General features: G+C 44.0%; 1 protein-coding gene across 1 annotated transcript in view; it reads left to right on the top strand.

Annotated features, from left to right (window-relative positions):
* CUNH18orf63 (chromosome unknown C18orf63 homolog) overlaps positions 1-21,575 on the top strand; it is a 140,628-nt gene that overhangs the window by 30,926 nt on the left and 88,127 nt on the right. The window contains exon 3 of the mRNA XM_088475978.1: positions 15,082-15,138. Coding sequence (XP_088332104.1) covers positions 15,082-15,138 — 57 coding nt within the window. The remainder of the gene's footprint in view (positions 1-15,081; positions 15,139-21,575) is intronic.

The following is a 21,575-nucleotide window of genomic DNA, read 5'->3' as shown; positions in this document are numbered from 1 at the left end:
GAGGATCTTCCACCAATAACAGCCACCCATTATTCCCTTAGTAATTTATACTCACACCAGTACTTAGGTGGCTGTCTGGATTTAAACCTCCAGCAGTAGAGGCTTACACAACCGACGAGACACCGCAGGACTGCTGACAAGAAACAATGCTGAGGAGTGGCAATCCTTCCACTACTGGTACTAGCTGGAGTGAGGCTGTAGGTGAATGGTACTAGAACATGTGTGATGGACAGGGTTCTCTAACAGCGACAGATGATTAGGTCTCAGGAACGTCTAGGGACTATGGTGCAGCTGGTTTGTCAGGCAAGAAGCGACTAGACAAACAATGCAGGCTGCGCAGCAGGAGTGACCTGGACTGTGATATTGCAGGATTTCAGACCAGAACTAGACAAGCAAGATAACGGACAAGGACTGGACTGGCAAATAACAAACATGGACTAGACAGGTAAGATAACAGACAAGGACTAGACAGGCCATTTCAATACTGTGGCAGAGCTACCGGCTGAAGTAGGAGACTAGGTTCAAGGTGCGTTCTTGCGGACTGAGGTGCGAAAGGAACCACGCGGAGTGGCCTTGAGGGCCAAAGTGCTGCCTGGAGGCAGCGAGGTAGAGAACACTGCTGGCTTGAATCGGCTGGACACAGACTGACTTGGCTAGACTGAACTGCGGTATGGAAATGCCACGGGCTGCGGAGAGGTAGACCACGGTTGCAGAAGTAACTGTTCCAGGAAGTCCCACCAGCAAGGACGTGAGCAGATGGAACCACAGCAGATGACGACTTCTGTTCAGGCAGACAGGCACGGGACACAGGAGAAATACTCTCAGCACGCTGGAACTGCAGAACAATGTGAGACCGGCTAGAAATTCGGCTTCTGAGCACATGACAAACACATACTCTGGAAGTCAGACGATATCACCAGCAGGAAGTGTAGGGCTGGCTGTAATTTATCAGAAGCAGGGACTAATCAGTGCAATCCTTGCAGAATTCCTCCCTAATGACAGGATAGTATGCAGCTCATCTCTGCACACAGACTGACAGACAGGAATGCAGCAATGAGCTGCACACAGAGTTCCAGCTACCTGCAAGAGCAGGAACTGGAATCCAGGCATGATACAGTGTCCCAGTCGCCTAATACCGCCGGGACCTACCACCAAGATGATACTCTGTCGTGGATCATAACACCTAAACTGAGTTTTTATATGGTCCCCATAAATGCTTTTAAAAAATGGGCTAACCAGCGCATCATCTTCCTGTAATTTGTCCCGGTTCGCATATTTTAATGGCCTGCAACACTACCTGTAAGCCAAGAGCAAATTCGCATAAGGTCTCACTTTGTTGCAGCTTCCTGATGTAGAAGTGTCAGTTTTGATAAAGTTCTGGAATCGAAGATGTTAGCTTATTTTTAGAATATTTCTTCCAGCGTCCTTTTTGACTTGCAGGCCAAGAGTTTGTCCTTTGAAGGGCTGAACCTTTCAATTGTCGGGTCAGTATCTGAACTTTTTGTTGTTCGCCAAGCAGATACTGTATAACCGGAACATGGCTTGAATTCAAGGAATTCACTGGTTCCTGCAGTCAGAGCCGTAACTAGACTGTTTGGTGCCCTGTGCCAGAAAGAGCATTGGCGCCCCCCTCATTTTTCAAAGGGACATAATGCACCCAAAAAAGGGCCATGCTTTATGCGGAAGAGCCAGGGAAGAGATAGGAGAGGCCAGGAGATGCTGGGGATGAAATAAGAGGAATCTACAAGCAAGAATGATAATAAACAGAAATTTGACAGGCCCAAACAGCACCCCCTGACCTGTGGCGCCCTGTGCGATGGCACCGGCCGCACTACTCTAGCTACGGCCCTGCCTGCAGTATGGGCATTTCTGGAATAAGTAGGGAGCCATGGTGCCCCAAAATAAGGTACCTGGCAAGGTAATAGGTGAGGCAGTATACATGATGGAACTCCCACTGTCGGGTACCTCTCCTTGACCAGCTTGTCAATCTCTTTGAGACATCTCGTCCTGGATAAGGGTACATCTTGCTTTAGGCTCTGTTAGTATCCTGTTTGTGATGCCAGTTGTAGCAAGCTTCTAAGTTTTGAGGATACTCACAGGTTTGATTCACTGGAACACAGTAAATGAAGAGGATATTGTTTCTCTTTTCTTTTGTATGAATTTCTATCCTTAGTTTCTACACACAACATGGGCTAGTGCTCCTATTCTTTTTCTTCTTTTATCTACACAGGTAAGTATTTTTCTTTTAGGCTAACCCAGTTGTCTGGTTTTGTGTTCTTGTAAACTAAGACCAATAGAACTCCGCTTTAGTTAGACACTTTAAAAACTTTTTTCAATTTGAAAGTTATACACTCATTTCAGCAGAACATATTATAATACAGGGGTCTCTTTTAAAGTTACCCAAAGGGGCTTCTTCAGTAATGATACCTTGCTTAGTCTGTGTATCACAGCTAGTCAATAAGGTTTTAACAACATGAATGAAAATTGTTGTTTTCTGTTAACTTTTACGTGCTGATTTACTGTAGAATATGACACTAAAACTGTTCTACCACTTCACATTTTAAAAATATCTTGAAAATGCTTAAAAATTAACAATGCCCTCTGGAATCCAACTACATCCATTTTCTATGTTGGATTTATTTAGAAAAATGTAGACTATCTTCCCGGTTTACGTGTGGAGAAATATCGATTGCTAACAATGGGCCAGATTCAAAGGTGGACAATTTTTTCAGTCTGTACATGCGTCTGAGTTGCACTGCACAGGTGTCCCCGATGGTTACCAACAAAAGCCGCAGAACAAATTTGGATGCAGAGAGAAGCAATTTCTGTGGACATTCCTGGCTGGTAAAGGGGGTGGCTGCAGCTCTTTTTACAGTTGCACTGATTTTGGCGGACATGTTCAGATGGACATTCTGCGCCTCCATAGGGTGGTGCAATGTTCAATGGTGCGACCAGTGTACAGCCTGGGGTGCCTCTTAATGTACAAAACTGCAGATTAACGCCACAGCCTGTGGATGTCTGTATGAATCCCATCAGTTGTGGCATCATAAAGGCTCAGTCGAACTGTGGAAAAAGCAGCTGAATTAGTGTCCACCTCTTATTCAGGCCCAATGTGTATTGTTAAAATGCTTTTTCCGTGAAAACATATAATATTTCTGACCCACCCCCCCTCTGGGATAAGTGGCTGTTGGGAGGGTATTAAGCAATAATTAAGCAAGTAGTTTGCCTACATTTCAATCAGTGCATTCCCATTCATTTCTATGGACAGTAATTTCCATAGAGGACTCTGGGCCTAATTCAGAGCCGCTTGCAAAAAGCGAGCGCTTGCTCTGCATCAAGGCAGCTGCTTTGTTTTAAATAACCCAGCCTCCTGGCCGCTCGCTAAGCTGTGTGTGACCACAGTGACAGGTGATGGTCGGGACCACCGCGACCATCGGGCTTGCGACGAGACCCTTGTGGTAGGGTCTCGTCTGCCGCAAGCCCCAGTGAGCGTCCGGCTCTAATAGACCCGGAAGCTCACTACTGACATCACTCATGATGTCAGCAGGGCTGCCCACAAACGGCAGGCGTTCCTTCAGGAACGCCTCCGTTTGTCCAGCCATCCCCCCACCCCTCCTACAAAACGGGCCCTGGAGCGAGAGAATTTCTGTCTAGCTTCGGGGCTTGCGCATGCACATTGCACACGCTGCGCTTTCGCAATGCCCCACCATCAACCCGCTTGCGAGCGGGTCTGAATCAGGCTCTCTGTACGGTATGCAGTCGGGAAGCCGGCGGACCTAATCCCGACAGCTGGCTTCCTGACTGTCATATGCCGACAAGGGTCTAAAGACAGGCATCAATGTGCCGACGCCTGTCATTAGACATACGCCGGGAGCCAGACGCCCGGCATCCCGATCGAAGGGACGCCGGGCGCGGATAGCCGCGCGGGGGGGAGGGTTAGGTTTAGGGTTCCCGTGGGGGACTTGGGGTTAGGCAGCCTCCCGGGGGGTTAGGTTTAAGCTAGGGAAGGGTGGGTTAGCGTTAGGCACTTAGAGGGGGGATTAGGGTTAGGCACCCCTAAGGGAGGGTTAGAGGGTAGAAATAGGTTAGTATATATTTACCTGGGGACGATCGGGATTTCCTTCTCTGACGGGATGCCGCTGTCGGGTTCCAAACGCCGGGCATGGGTCCGGCGGTAAATCATACCGATTCCCTCTGTACAGAGGGCCTGATTCAGATATGTACCTAATGGTTTACTTAAATATACAATTGTTGTGGGTCTGTGCAGGTGCAGGACCCGTTCTGCACATGTGCAGAATGGGTCCTGCGTGCTCTCTCGCATCCCCCCTTAGACGCAGCATGATTTGGGGATGGAACAGGGGCGGTGGCCATGATTGCTGTACAAAATGGGGGCGTTTTGCCCAAAATTTGTAGGCGTGCCAAACCCAGGGTCTACATCATTGGACCTGGCAGAGAGGTCAGGACGACTAGGCTGAGTAAGATTCAGCTTACGCAGCCTAGCCGAGGGCAGCTACCGATGATGATCCAAAGCATTGTCTATGGACGTTGCACTTCAATCACAGATGCATGCAGGAGGTGTCTTATTTCCATAATTCAGCTCCTGCTGCATTTCCATTTTAGTTGGACGCCATTGCACAGCCACTTCCTTGCGGCTGTGCAATACCGTCCACATCTGAATCAGGCCCAGTGTCATTTTTTTTTATTATTTTGCAAAGACTGTGCAAGCTACATGGACCGAAGAGAACTCGATCACCGTATTTTGTAAGTAATACATTTGGAGAATGAGGGATGTGTGGGGGGATGTTTATTAAAATTATGCAAAATACGGTCTTTGTGTACTGTCTTTATTTTAATATATTTTTTACAGTTGGACTACAGGTGCCAGCCGGCCCTTAATGTCTGGGCATGCTTCCTGGGACTTATAGTCCATCTGTCAAAAAAATATTTTTATTCTTAATACTTTAATGACAATTACTCCCGTACCCTCGGTTTTCAGCCCAGGGCCTGGTTGTCCTTAGAATGAGGGTTGGGGAGAAGGGGTGCACTTCCCTAGGGATTCCAAAGTTTTTTTAAAGTCGGGTTTTTGGTCGTTCAGTTAGCAAAACCAACGGAAAAAACTACCAAAAACACAAAATCGACCTTTAGTAGATTTACCCCCAAATGTAATAGATGTTTTTGCACAGATCCCATCAATTAAGGAGTCATTACAAATTCTGTGTCTTAGGTTTATTGAAGTTTTATCATAAATAAAATGGGTAGGCGACCATCAGTTCAGATATGGCACGTAGGAATTTAGTACCCAATAAACTTTAGTATCACATTTTAAGGGCACACTGCCCACTTCCTCAGACTTTATATATATATATATATATATATATATATATATTATATGTATGTATAAAATGTGGAAGAAAACTATCCATAAAATATACAGCAATAAGTGAAATAACGTGAATCTTCAATAAACCTAAGCCTAACGGCTCTTCAATTAATAGGACCTCCACCATAAAGATCTATCACATTTGGACTGTATGCTAAACAGCCATCTCTACAATATCGGAACCTGGCATCTTGCCTAATACCATAGAAATCAGCTGTCTAATTTGCATTGCGGCTCCTACAGACAAAGGAACATAGGGCCTGATTCAGATCCGCACGCAAATGCCATCGCAGCTGCGATCTCTCACGGATCTCAATAGCGAAAATATGCTAACTTCTCCAAAGCAAGCATATCCATCGGAAACATCGACGCAGATCTGGCAGCGACACAGCTTCTGAGTAAGTCTGGACTTTCTCAAACACTGGGCGTGATTCAGAGCCGAACGCTCTGACCAGAGCGCTCGCTCTGAATCAGGGCCCTCCTCCATGAAAATGGAGCGTCCTCCTAGACGCTCGCATAGCTGTGGGTGACCACCCACAGCTTATGCGAGCGTCCATGATGATGGTCGCGATGGTCAAGACCATCGCGACCATCGTGCTTGCGACGGAGACCCTGCGGTAGGGTCTCGCTGCCGCAAGCCCTGGAGTGATTTTGGCTCTATCAGAGCCAAAATCACTCCCACTGACATCACTAGTGATGTCAGTGGGGCCGGCTTCAGACGGTAGGCGTTCCCATGGGAACGCCTCCGTCTGGCAGCCACGCCCCCGGCACGCCCACCAAAGGGGGCGTGCTGTCAATCAACATCGACCCTTTGGTGCGAGACCCGGAGCGACGGAAAGCCCGTCGCTATCCGGGTCTTGCGCATGCGCACGACGGAGCTCCCTCCGTCATGCGCATGCGCAGTGGGGCAACATCGACCCGCTTGCGAGCGGGTCTGAATGACCCCCACTGTGCGGCTTTCCTGACATGCTGAGAGCTCTCATGCTACGAAGGAGATCCCAATGGCTAATTTATGCGCGCCCATGAAACGTAGTTTAAACGGTCCTGACACACCTGCGTTTCCCTAGCCATCCCCTATTACCTCTCTCAAACGCTTACTACCCGTCACTCACTTTCCTAGTGAATCCTCTATGTTAGCATGATTGCAAAAAAATGTTCTGTGTGTTCAATGGCTAACAATCGCTCAATCTGCTTAAACATCTGCATTTGAGTGCGGATCTGAATCAGGCCCATTGTGTCCAACCAGAGTTTCCAGAGAGCAAGCTTGTGTTAGAATCTGTCTTGTTAGAGCGGTTTAATCGCAAAAAAAACATTCTAGAAGAAAAACATTAGTTTCTTGTTTTCCTTTTGCAGTTTTGTCCAGCTAAGCTGTAGTTAACATTTAGCAACTCTGGTTCCACCTGCAGCCCATTGCTGGGATACACTGTTTAAATAGAATCTCTGGACGCTGTTAGGTGTGGGTTGTTAGTTGTATTTTGCCTGCGATGAGCTAGGTTTCCTAGCTGTTCCTTGCCTTGCTGGATTGTGTTCCTTGGACTTCTGATGTTTTTGTGTTGTGAGAACAACAGCTCACGTTGTGTATCAGTATCCTCGCACCCTTGCAACCTGTATTGCTCACAGCATTAAGTTCCTGGACTATTTGAATTTATGGTTCATTATCCTGGCTTACTTGCAACCTGTTAAACCTGCTCAGCACTGTTCACAGTATTCAACTCCTGTATTGTCTGATAATCCTGTTCGGTATTACTCACCTCATTAAATTCCTAGACTGTTTGCATTGCTGGTTTATTGGTACAGATGTGTCCAAATACATTTATCCTCCATGCGCTATAAGTTGCGCCACACATAACGCAGGAGCTCTGTGTGCCTCGGTATCGCTGAGCGTCTTTCGTGCGACTTTTTACCATCAAATGTGTCTTATTCACACAGTGATATGAATAACTAGCACAAACAGCTTCTGCTGATTAAAATGATTTGCAGCATGCCTATGTTCTCTGTGCGTCTGCGGGTGTATCTGCATGTGAAATGCTACGTTAGTGTCAGTGGCTGTAATGCCGCGCATCCACTAAGCGATTAAAATGAGCGATTGTACGATGACGACATTGTTATCGTTCAATTGCTCATTAATCATTCACAAATCGGGCATTAAAATGCCGATAACGACCAGCGATGCGCGCTCACGCTGGTTGTTTTTGACATCAATCACCGCCTGAACATGCTGGTAAATCTGCCGATAACGATAGATTGGGCATGTTCGGGGATGAGAGAGGGTGCCTGCATTGAACGACATATCGTTCAGTGTAGGCACAGCACAGGATGAAGAACGACTGTACGATTAGAATGTTGTAATCGTACTGTCGTTTCTCTATCGCCTAGTAGATGCGCACCTTAACACTGTAACGTAGCATTTTGCATGCAGATACAGCTGCAAATGCACAGAGAACATATGCATGCTACATATGATTTTAATCAGCAGAAGCTGTTTGTGGTAGCTATTTGCATCACTGTGTGAATAAGACGCATTTGAAGGTAGAAAGTCGCATGAAAGACGCTTGGCGATATACCGAGTAACACCACGGCATGGCGCGATTAGAAGGGCTGTTTAACGTGCAAGGAGGCTAGATGTATGAGGACACATCTGTATATTGTTATTCAGCCTGCTGTATAATTGTAAGTCTGTTCCTACTGCTATTTCATTCATGCACCTGAGTATCCTGTTTTGTTGTAAACTAAACCTGTTATAATTACCCAGCAAGTCTCCTTGTCAATAGACCAGTGGTTTTCAACCACTGTGCCGTGAGCGGTTGTCAAGTGTGCCTCGAGGTCAGTGAGGTCAGAGCTGACCTTACTTGTACTGCTGGCCCAGGCAGTGTTGGGCTTTTCAGGGAGGCTCAGGCGCGCCCAGGCCGTGATCTTTGGAGACGCGGCCCAGGCTGTTTTCTGCGGGTGCATCGCTCGGCAGAAACAGCCTACCGCTCGGCACTTTCCCCCGCCGCATTCCCGGTCACCCTCGCCGACCCCTGCTGTGGAATGCTGGCCTCTGAAGGGATCGGAGGCTAAAGAAGCCTCCGATCGCTTCAGAGGCAAGCATTCCCAGTGATTCACTGCGCGGATGACGTCACCCGTGACGTGAGGAGCCTGCCCTAGCGCCAAGCATGTTAAGGTAAGTTCTGGGCTGGGGCTGGGACCAGTCTGGGGGCACTGCATAAGGGGCACTATTTAAGCCTGGGGGCTCTGCATAAGGGGACAGTCTGGGGGCACTGCATAAGGGACACTATTTAAGCCTGGGGCACTGCATAAGGGGCAGCCTGGAGGCATTGCATAGGGGCACTCCTTCAGCCTGGGGGCACTGCATAGAGGTCCTACTTCAGCATGGGGGCGCTGCATAAGGGCAAAGCAAAACTACAGGGGTCAATGCATAAAGGGGAAAACTACAGAGGGCAATGTATAAGGGGATAACTACAGGGGACACTGTAAAGGGGTAAACTACAGGGGGGGGCAATGTATAAAGGGGAAAACTACAGTGGGCACTGCATAATGGGCAATTTTGACTGAGAGCCAGTGGGGGAGCAGCCTGAGACCTGTCAGGCTGGAATAGTAAGGGAGATACCCCTTTTCCTGGCTGCGCATAATTGCGAAGGCCCCCACCCGGCTACTTCTTGATGCCACCCGGCTGGAAAAAATTTCTGGGGAGAACACTGTATACACAAACAAATTTACCTTGACAGGACCTAGCAGGCTGGCACCATGTTATTAAGCGCCGCCCCTTCAGGGCCAAATGACTCGATTCTAATGAAATGGCATCATATTGGCTCCGCTTCCTCCATATTGTCGAATGAATCGCGAAGTGGCGGGGCTTAAAAACATTGTTCCTGCACTTCAGTAGGTCAGGGGTGGTTTCTGTGTAGTCCCCTTGCGTGCGCTACTGTCCATGTCCCTATTTTTACACTGTTAAATACCAGCATCACTATTATTTAAGACAGCTGCTATAAGAATTACTAACAATTTCCTAGACTGATTTCAGAAGTTTCACACTACAGTTCTATATTAACTCATTACTAACAAGAGTATAAAGTAATAACTTATTTAGGAGTTTTCAATCTTTATTTACCTACATCTGATATATGTTTCAGGTGGCTGGTGCGACACTATGATCTACAGTATAATGATTTGCTACTGGTGGCAAGTAGCCCTTTTAATTATGTGGTTTTTTTAAAATAATTATATATTGTTATTTTTGCTATTTCATTTGTTACAACATTTCATTTATTTTATATATTTTATTTCTGCAAGTGCAGGTCTTTTCCTTACCTTTTCATGTTAGTTTTTAGAGGTTGGCAATTATTCTATTATAACTGTTGTTGAAGAAATTATTGTTCTGTTTACACTCCAAAAGCATTGAATATTTTCTCAACTTGGTTATTTAAATTCAAATCACAAGAGTATCAAAGGAAATCGATTTAGAATATTAGCAATGAAACCCTCTAGGAGAGTCCTTAATACTTGGCAAGACTGCAAAACCATCGGTAACATCGAGTACCATCGCAGCCTCACGCACACTTGCACAAGGTCAGACCTTACTCAGAAATTGCTAGTCTTCCGGTACGCAGTGAGAGCTCAGGCTGCGTAGGCCATCGCAGTGGATAATTTATGCACACCCCTGCAACGGCGTTCAAACGCACTGACACGCCTGTGTTTTGCCGACCACCCCCCGGTCACCACCCCCAAAAGGCACTTCCTGTAAATCACTCTGCGATGGGTCTGCGTAGCCACTGCAATCGCAGTCCCGATAACAGTGGCGTGTTAATTTGTAACAATTGGCCTATGGCGTACGTAATCGCAGTTGCGATCCTTGCTGAATCAGGCCCTAAGTCAAGTAGGTATCTGCTTTTGGACCTAACCTGATGTAACCAGTGTAGGATCTAGGGCAGTGTTGGCTAACCTTGACACTCCAGCTGTTATGGAACTACATAACCCAGCATGCATTGCTACAGTTTTGCTATTAGGGCATGCTAAAACTGTGGCAGGGAATGCTGGGATATATAGTTCCACAACAGCTGGAGTGTCAAGGTTAGCCAACACTGATCTAGGGTATAGTATCCAATGAGAGTACCTTCAGTCATAAGTAAAGTATAGAAATAAAAAATAGTACATATATTAGCAAGTGCTAAAGAACCATAAATTGTTGCACTAATATTGTGCGCGTATAATCACAATTTTTTTTATTGGTATAGGAAGAAATCACAGTATCTCTGAGAACAAGGGGTTAACTGCCGCTTCACCCTGTGTGCAAATTTTGCAGTGAACAGCAAGTTAGCAATTTTCCCTAAAAGGAGTTTAGGGACTTATTTAAGCATCACGCCTACTGCTGTGTTATTTATCCGAGCTGCGTTATCCAACGCAGCATCGGATAACTTGCAATAACATCGGCCGGGTAAGTCACCCATGGGGTCCCGCAAGCCGGCTGCTGTAGTTACAGCAAAGAGGCCAGGAAATCTCCGTCAGCTGACGGAGATCCTAATATACTTAATGGAATAACCTTTGCGCACAAAAGTAGCAGCTGATATTTTCTTCCGGTGTTATCAAACCGGATACATATAAAAACCACACAAAGAATAAATGAAAAATACCGTGCTACACTGAGGGGATACAATGATAAACAAAAAATGTTATATACATACAAAAATCAGCTGAAGGGATGTCTGCAAAACTTATAGAGGAAACAAACATATATACGGTAGGTTCACAGATTACCCTCCTTTCTTTTGGAGCACGTCTCTGTCCTGATCTTCAAGTTTATTCAGAAACTTTTCTCTGAAGGTATAAAAAATAAATGAGCATAAAAAGTCTTATAGTTTAATACGTTCAAAACAGTCTGAGTCTCGTAGAAAAAAGGGTAAAGTCCAGATCCTCCTCAATATAGTCAATGCTGTTAGTGCTCTGATCTAGTTGAAGATTCACCCACAATAGTGTGCCGTATTTAATATGTACAATGATGTTCACATCAATGCTTACATCAGTAATGATAATCCATGTATATAATGGTATCGTTAACTCCCGTGCTTTCGTAAAGGAACAATTAGACCACCACGTGTCTCAAACTCCAATGGTAATAAAACTCACAGGTATGCTTACATGTATCACACTTGGTATATTCATGTAAATGTACCTTTTAAAACTTCTCCGGATATTCAGTTCACATTTATATGATAAAACTAAAAAAACTTTTATATGAGTAAACTTTTTGAAGAATCTGGCCTCTTCCCTCCCCCCCAACGGTGGCAACACAGCTCCGTTTCTGGAAACAGAGGCCGTCGCCGCCCCCTCCCTGCGCCCAAAAGGCAGCAGACTGTCAGTCACTGACAGTCTTCTGCCGCTCTGCGTGCATTCACACAGGACATGGGGCAGAACTATGGGAGACCATGGAGATGCCTGCCGCCAGGCGCCAGCACTGCAGGAGCACCTCCTCCTTTTCCCACAATATATTCACCCCATTTAGGGCTGTAACTATGTACCCAGAGTATACCGTCATGGCTGCCCAATACATGGCACCTCTACCCGGCACCTGAGAAGCCAACATACACAAGTGGAGAGCTCAGTGTCACACCATCAGCTGTCGCCTCTGTCTGTCTGTAGCCTGTCCCTACTTTTTGCTGTCGCTGCTCCTCAGCAGATTCTTATGTCAGTGTGACACATCCGGTGCCTCCTCTCACCCACAACTCCCTGTCACACTCCTCCCTGGCGGCAGCAAGTTTTCCTATGTTTCCAACCAGATATATTTAGGCCTAATATAAATAAACACCCCCCTCAAAAAAAAAAAAAAACATGATCTCAAAATTTCATTAAAAATAGTTGGACACAAGTCTCAGACTTCAGCTCTTTTGTTTTTGCAACTAATTACTAGTGTATATGTAAATCCCACAAAAAAAATAAACCTGACATTATTTTTTTATTATGCATTTATTCTTCTATACATTTGGTGTAGAAATAGCGTTCCCTCTAGGCTGTTTTAAAAGGGCAGAATGCGCCCTGCACATTTGGCGGCACCCCGCTAAAACAATATGGCAGGGGCTATACCCACCTGAGGGCGGGAAAAATTGCGGTGCAGTGATCACCACCGGTGCATAGATGCCAGGTGCATGACAGAAGGAGAGCTTGGGGGCAGCCCGGCATGTCTGTAAGTGCCAGAAACGCCCCCAAGAGTGATAAATAGGGAGCACGTCTTAAAGACATGCCCCCTCTTCTCGTGACCACGTCCCCATTGTGGGCGCGCACAGGAGTACCCTTTTCTAGGTCTGGTGCCGGGCCTAGCGTGAACACTAACATATGTGTCCTCCATTTTTAGGTTCAGATGTAAAATTTTAGCTGAAACAATGTTTAAATGTATACTGTGATATAGGGTTATCATCTTCTAAATAAAATTCATTGGTTTGTGTGTCTGTTTGTGTCTATTTATATGTCTGTCTGTCTGTCCATTTATGCATTCAGACACCCCTGCATCGGTTGGGATGAAAGCAATGCGAGGTGATCCAGTTGGATGCTGGCCAGGGTTTAGGGGGTTTCAGATCTCGGTCGGACCTCCCGTTGGTGTACGCTGGGCAGAACTTTGACCCAGAGAGCCTGTTCTGAGCCTTCCCTTGATGGATTTGGATGACATCACATAATAAAACTTAGTAACTTGAAGATTTAAATCCAGGCAACGCAGGGTACTTCAGATAGTACTGTATTGTATATATCTATTTTATATCCATCAGAGGATACTGGTACAAGCTTCATCACTTCAAGAAAGAAATCAAGTTTCAATTACATCTGTATTTTTTCAGATATGATTAGCGTTAATTCCCAATATATAGGGGGAAATGTATAGTGTTCATTGTAGGATTTTTTGGGCAGGGTGCTGAACATCGAGGTGGGCACATTTTAATTTAGAGGGTTAAAGGTTAAATGATTTGCATCCAAGGATGCTTCTGCTGGATAAAAGGTTTTGCTCTAGTTAGGGATGCTTCGGTATATCCTCATTGTTAATCTAGTGTCTACCAATGTATGTGAGAGAAAATAGGATTTTTGTGCGTAAACACTTCTCTCATAGTCCACTGAAGAACAATGGATGCTCACCCTTTGTGCTCTGGTGTGTTACTTGTTTGACATATTGTTCTTGTTATGAATATTTTATTTTATTTTTCTCTACTTCCTTTCAGTATTTGTATACTTCTCTATAATTCTCTTGTTCTGGGGCTGTGTTAGTCAAGTAACTGCAGGCTTACTGGCTGGAGATCTAGAGAAAAAAGAGCTCAGTTGCCATTCATTTATTTTTTCTTAAAGTAAATAAATTCCTACCAACACCTCTATAGAAAAAAGTATTTAATTGTGTATATAAAATACAATTGTTTTAGATATATAGGGCCTGATTCAGCATGTGTACGCAGATCAGCCGATTGTTGCATACTGCACATGCACCGCACTGCACGTGCGCGGTGATCACGCTGGGATTATGGATGCACTGTGGAATCCATCGTAGAATGAGTGACAGGCCATGAGTATTTGGGGTGGCTGGAGAAACGCAGACATGCCTGTCCATTTGAACGTCGTTGCATGGGTGTGCATAAATTAGCCACTGTGATTGCTTACGCAGCTTGAGTACTCACTGCATGCAACGAGACTTGCAAATTCTGAGACTGGTCAGACTTGCTGTAATTGTGCGTGAGGGGCCGATGTTCTCCAATGTATACGCAGGACTGCGAGGTATTATGGATATGAGAAAGCAGTAGTGGGCGTCTCTATGCAGGCTGAGCAGTGGCAGCCAGCATATTTTCACAGATTCATTGCATGCGATTACGCAGCTGCGAGTTGTGATCCGTGCTAAATCAGGCCCATAAAACTCTATCAATAGTGCACAAATTTGCCCAAAGGAACTGTAGTGTTATAAAAGCTTGCAATAATTTTGGATTTATATATCCTATAAAAGTTGTAGGTTAATTAGCTCCCAACCAAAATTAACCGTGTGTGTATATGATAGAGAACAGAGGGCTTGATTCATTACCGATCACAACTGCGATTACGCACGCAGACGGCTAATTGTTGCATAATGCGTATGCATCGCAGTGCGGGAAGGCTCTGCCCATGCAGTCCCACTGCAGAGTAATTGACAGGAAGTGACCATTTGGTGGGTGGTGACGGGGGGGCGTGTCAGTGCATTTGAACGCCATTGCAGGGGCATGCATAAATTAGCCACTGCGATGGCATATGCAGCTTGAGCTTTCACTGCGTGCGATGAGGTTAGCTCATGTTACGATGGTACTCGATGTTACTGATGGTTTCGCAGACTTGCAAAGTATTTCGGATGTGAGTAAGGGGATCCTTATGTCCTTAAGACTGCGACGGCATTGCGATTGCAAACATTAGCATATTTTCGCAGTGGGTCTGCGTTGGTAATCGCAGCTGCGATCACAATAGCGATCCATAAAGAATGAGCAGGGACTGATGTGGATGGCCAAATATCCTCTGTAAAACGCTGTGGAATATGTGTGTGCTATATAATTAACTGGTAATAAAAATAGTAAGTAATACGTTTTTTTATTTTCGATCACAAAATTGTTGCTATATCTGTTCCACTTAATAGCACTATACTACTTGTTTTGCTTAAACGTTTTCCACATAATGTCAATAGTGTTCTTGCATTTTCATACTTTTGTTTTTTTTAGATCTCTTTCTATGAAACAGGAAAGATTCAGTCAGTTGTTGAAAAACATGAAGCAAAAGTAAGTTTCAACCATCATATTTTCATAGTAGGGAATCAACTATCCCTACGCCCCAACACCAGAATGATAGTTGGGCTGAGTCTTGTGGCACCTGCATAATTAACAAGTGCCCAAATAGTTATACTCTAAAACTAAAATGGCAGGTAGCATGTATAGCAAAACCTATAATAATATCTATTCTATGCTAATTTGATGTTAAGCCTGTAATCAGATAGTACAATGTATTCTTGTTTTAGTTACTATGCAGGTGCATTTATGCTTTTATTAGCATAGCTAATGTACAAACACAACCACATTACATGATGCCAGCTTGTTCTTTGAGGGACCAATCATTCACATGTAATTATGGGAAACGCTTATCAAAAAATGTACAATTTACATCCAGTTCCAGTTAAGCAAAAACCTCCTATACAGTATGTAATTGTGAACAAAGCAATTTGCCAAATTCCTTCCACGGGGAAGAGGGACACACATGCATTGCTGCTTGTGTGTCCCATGCAGCAATGCATGAGAACAGCTGTAATATATTTCAGAGCAGGTCTCTTTCTACAGCCAGCTAGAGAACAACATGTGGTATAGAGTTACGATTCTGGATGGGAATGTGAATCTTATCTAAAGGCTGGAATTGTCTCTACCAACTACAGAGGCGCTGAGTCTAATTTACTGGTGGTTTTACCAGGTCTGGTAACGGTGCAGGAACGCAAAGGCCAATTGAAGAAGGCAGAGGAATAGAGGAACTGTATAGCGCCTGCTTATCGAGCCTATGAACATACTGTATATCTTTGAGACAACATGTTGTCCTGCACAACCTGGTGTGTAGTTCTCCCAGCATATTATCTCCAACCGCAAAAAATATGCTTGTTAAGACCTACTTTCCACCACAAGTTTGTGGCCCCTGCTGCCTATAAATATTACTGCCGTACCCTGTGCCCAAGCTTTTGTGACTGCCGGAATCCGACTTTTCCTGTGAACTGTCTTGCACCTGACTACTGGACCTGGCTACTTGGGCATAGGGAGAGATTAGCAGTGTTGCCCTGTACACATTTTCACCCATTGGCATGTTCTGACATCCCGGGCTCTACCTTTACTGGTTCTCTCATCTGGACAAATGTTCTGATTATCTGCCTGCATCATTGGGTTCCTCCATGCAGCTCCAGATCCTGTTGTGTCAATCACACTAGCCGCTTCCTGACTCTGAAAGCTTCCATGGTCTACTGCTGAGCAGACCTCAAGCTCCATCTCTGGGATCCCTCCAACTGGTGACTCCAGCTGCCCTTATTAATAGTGGTCCCCTTTGTGGGCTGCCAATGCATGCTCTGACTTCTCACAGTGCTTGTCTGCTCAGTGGTGATTACCTCTCTGCTGCCTTGCCACCAAATGACTGACTTTAGAACATCACACCAACTATTGATTATATTTTACATAGACAAGTATATAAATTGCAGATTTCTAAGCATTGGTTTGCAAACTGACCAGAACTAACGGCCCACCTACCTAAATAATAGACTAAAAACTGACAGGAGTGTTTGATCGCCTGAGAGATGCAATGTTGGTCGCTGGTCGAATTTCGTACGCAGTGGACTTGTGGAAAAATGCTAATAAGATTCAGAAATGTACGCTATGCGGATTTTTGCAGTTGAGCTATTATAGCCTGTCTGCATTGCCCTGCGCATGGGTCATATTCAATTACCGTAGTCGCAAACAGCGACTTTTTGTTCACAGAGTGATTGATGGTTAAGGGCCATTTGCTGGAGTCACTTGGGAGGTCAATTATCGAGGGATCTACGTATGTAGCTGTATATTAGTACAAAGTTGCTTGGATTTGTGATGACGCCTGTGGGCGTCTCAATACTAAGTCTACGACATTAGTATATTTTTGCACATCCTCTGCGTACAGATGCACAGCAGTGCCGCATTAGCGTACAACTCTGAATCAGGCCCTTAGGTGCGTCTTGTGCACAAAGATGCTCACAATTGGCGTCTCACATCCACCGCTTATGGACAAGAGCGGAAACGTTGGCCAAACCTCTGACCTAGCCTATGCTGTCTCAGAATGAATGCCTCACCTAAGCCGCAGGAACCTCTCCAGCTTTAAAACACATTCTTTTGGACAAATCAGTTATTAACAACTTTTTAAGTTGAATGTACACCTTTCCTCTATATTTTGTTATTGCGAAACTAAAAATACAGATACTTACCTCATGCTTCATGGATATCTAAACCACAATTGTTAAAAAAAAAAAAAAAAGTATTGTTGAAATGCATTGTATGAAACATTGCACAAAACCAATATACCACATTTGGTGTACCTTTACATAATATGTTTCTTGTCATGTTAACATTTTTTTCACAGAATCAATAAATGAATAAACATTTAATAGTAAGCATGCTGAAATGTAGACTTTATGTCAGCAAATTATTGGACTTTATAATCTCCTTTAGGAGGTGCAGCTGGGAATGGGTCCTCAGGGTCTGCTCCTCCTCTCCATCTACATGAATAACAAATAACACAAAAACAGACAAGATAAACATTGAAAAAGCACACATAAATAAACACTGACAAGACAGGAAAAAAATGCACAGCACTAGGAAGTGTTCATTGGTCTTTTGCTAGTTTTTTTCATTTCTATTTGCTGTCAGATTCCATTGCAAATGACAAAACCAACGGATTTAATGCAAGCAAACATCGCCGACAGTGTTCAGTTGACACTGAAAACAGACGATTAGTAAATACACATTTTTTTTAGACACAAACATGTTGTGGATACCCTTTGGTGTCCGTCGGTTTTACTCTGCTTGATTCCTGTATCTAAGCTCACCCAGTTAGTCCCTCATTTTGGGGCGTAATTTATTTTTGAAAATTATTCCACTCTGGGCACACACTCACAATGACGTCCAAGAGTAAACTCTCCTCCATTTTAGAGTCAACCGGCATCTTTGTAAGATATGGTAAACAATCAAAACCTGTCCTGCACATTTCATAGAGAGCTACGCCAAACCATTTCTTACTTCCGCAAGGGCATCATGGAGACTGGCAATCATACTGGTGCTTTACATTCCAAGATGGATGAAATTTGCGGATCTCTAGCCAAAGCCAGAAAAGATAGCTCCTTTCTTCATGAGAATGTCATTCATGTCCGGGAAATGCAAAAACCTAAATAGAACAACATTTATTTCAGGAGTCCCTAGGTCAATTGATATTCCAGTTTTCCCTGATTTCTGTAATGTCTTCAAATCCATAAACCCAGAAGCCTTGTACTCTGATCTCCTTGTGGAAAGAGCTTTCTGAAGCCCATGTCAGCATCTGGTGAAGCACCCCATGACGTTATCCTATGACTGTATTTGTATCACATCAGGGAACTCATCAGTAAGGTGATTAGGAATCTTGTTCAATGGAGTGGTTGTTCTACTGTTTACCAACCTTGTTCCAGCTATCATCAAATCAGATTGATCTCCGGGCAGTGACCAAAGCTCTTCAGCAACACAGCTATCGGTACTGCTTGTGTTTTCCATTCAAGCTTCTAGTCTTCATGAGGCCCCTGTACACTAAAAGTTCTGCTGAAGGTCTGCCTGCCTTAAATGCTCTTCTCTAGCCACAAGGTAGATTCTGAGGTTCTTATGGTACAGCAGTATGCAAGCTCCTACTTAGTGTCTGCTTACACCTGTTCATAATATGCATTACAGCGCTTACCTCCTAAAGTATATGAATAATAGACCCGATTCCTTTGTGGGGCACTCATAAGTTAACTTATTGACATCTCAAACATAACCTTTTTTTTTAAGCTTCAGAATAAAAGAAAGGGGGATTTTTGTCAAACAACCTAAAAATATCTATTAAGAAAGAATAAAATTTTTCTGAACACTTTATCACTTCAGAATAAGTTTTCTTTAGACAGATTGGCTCTGCGCCACAATATAAGTGTGCCGGCTAAGGCCCGTATTCAATTTGAGCTGAGCCGCGATACTTTTTCGCCTCCCGGACATTTTGCCTACATCATGTGTTTTGCAGGCGGAAAAGTATTGCACGTGTGCCCGCGTATCGCCATATTCAATTTGACAGTAGGCGAAAACGGGACCCGGCGAAACTTAAAGAAGCGGAAAATACTGTCAGATTTGGGGAAATTAGCCTGACACCCCCCAAAAGATGCTCTGACATGGGGGTTAGCTATGGTACCCCCCAATTTGGCTTGCTGAAGGTATTTGGTGTTTTTAAACAGGCTCAATAGCTGCTAAATAGCGTTTTTGTATAAGTAGTGAAGAATAGTATTCTGGTGGTTTTTTTTGCAGAAAATAACTTATCCCAGCAAATTTGGGGTACTTGAAAATGGGGGCCAGCATATTTTAAAGTTGCTAAAGTTAAGTTGAAAAAATCATGAAAAATCCACCTTCCGCAAGCACCTGCAATGAAAAAAACACCTGGTGCATACTTGGGGACCCCACTAGAGTCAAGTTTGCTAGTTTTTATCTTTGTCCCCCAACTATGTTTTGCCCTCAAAATGAAAGTGATTTTATGGGGTGTCCTTTAAGTGTTTTTTTTTTTTTTTTTTAACACAGTTTACCTTTGGGGGGCTGTCTGAAGGCTGCACGTGGGTTCCCGCAACGTTACACCCTAAAACCCCAATTCTGCACTTTTTTTCTGCCTGCTATTCATAGACGAATCTTTTTCGCCTGTTACATTGCATTGACTTTCCGCCTAGGCGGAAAGTCTTCCAAATTGAATACGGAGTGGAATCGAAACAGGTGAAAATTACGTCATCGGCGAAAAGTTTTCGCCAAAAACATGCGAAAATGGCTTTTCGCTCCAAATTGAATATGGGCCTACATGTGAGTCAGTATTCTATTCTCCGTTTGTGGACAGATAAGGATTTATACATGTTTCTAATACAAAACCAGTTATATACGCAGACTGTCTTCTTTTAAACGTTACCTGGATATATGTCTAGAACTTATAGGTTATATACAGATTAATTTAGTGTAGTAACAAATCCACATAGTATATCTTTAAAATAGGTGGTTGCCAAAGTTCAAACATAATCAGGTACTGTATCTGTGATCAAACTGATCTACAGAATGATAAGTGTAATAAACAGACAACATACAGTATCCTTAATAGCTACTTATCCCTTTAGATGCACAAGAATCAAAGATCTGACCTAAGGACCCATATAAATATTTATTTAAAATGTATAAATGTGCTGCGGTCAAAACAGGCTGACCTCTGCAATTAGCAAAACAAAAAAGTTCATAAGCTAAATATTTATGAAGTGATGACTACAAAACTGGATAATTATATCCTTAATTACTAATCCAAAAATAAGGGTGGTTTAACACTAGTAGAAGCTTATTCCCTTATCTCCTCCAAAACCTGAACTGTTGGGGAGTTTTGAGGACCGCGTTTCAGAACCTCTGCCTCACAGAATAGGAAATCATGGGCTGCATGTTCTATAACTTTCCTCCTGCCTACTCCTGAATTGGATATCATGCCTTATCCTTCAGTACATAATGTCCTATTATTATCCCAGTTTTTCCAATGAACTTGATTGTCCCTCCACGTTCCCTCTATGTAACCAACCTTCCTGGCACTCTTGTCCTTTATAGCCAAGCAACCACCTATACCTTTTATTTTTTTCTTGCCTCTCCCCTTTTCCTACTGCCCTTTCCCCTCCTCTCCACTCCACACAGGTGTCTCCCATGCGTGGTTTCCACCCACCTCTGCCTAGATTGCGGGGAAGTTCCTCTGTCTCTGTTCTTATCCCCCTTCAGAGATATACCACTCAACTTTATCTCCCTTACTGTTGACGGTTTAACTACAACCAGGAAACATTCCATATTACTTTCTACCCAAAGAGCAGACATTATGCTCTTACAAGAGCCCCATTTTTCTTCTCCACATCCCTCCTTACAAGGAGATTTTGATTTGGTACAATGTTCTTCTCTAGATCCAATCCACAGTCCCATACCCAGATGGTAGATTTCAATGCTTACTGGTCAAATTGCCTTTCTCCAACGTCTGTTTCACCATGTTGACAAACATGCCCATCGCCACCTGTTGCTGTGTGGCGATTTCAATATGATATTGGATCCTAGTTTGCATAGATCCCCTCCATTCTTTGTCCCATCTTCATCCTACTCCTCTAAACTTGCTAGCATATTTGCTTCTCTTCTCAAGGAGCATTTCTTCTTGGGCTCCTGAAGGCCAATAAATGCCTAGGATTGTGTATACACTTTTTATTGTTATCCTCTTGGGGATTACAGCCTTATTGATTTCATCTTCTTAAATTCCCATTTTTGCTTCTAGAGCCTCTAGTGCTATTATTCAAACTTTTACCTGGACTGACCACTGTAGTGTCTCAATTCAACTTGATGTTGCTTGGTTACCTGTACAGTGGGCTAACTAACTAGCAATTAAATGATTTCTCCTCAGTCCCTCTACTTGT

This window comes from Taudactylus pleione, unplaced genomic scaffold (genome assembly GCF_031769625.1).
Source record: "Taudactylus pleione unplaced genomic scaffold, aTauple2 ptg000179l, whole genome shotgun sequence".
In the NCBI taxonomy this organism is placed as follows: Eukaryota; Metazoa; Chordata; class Amphibia; order Anura; family Myobatrachidae; genus Taudactylus; species Taudactylus pleione.
This window is presented reverse-complemented; position numbering and strand designations above follow the sequence as displayed.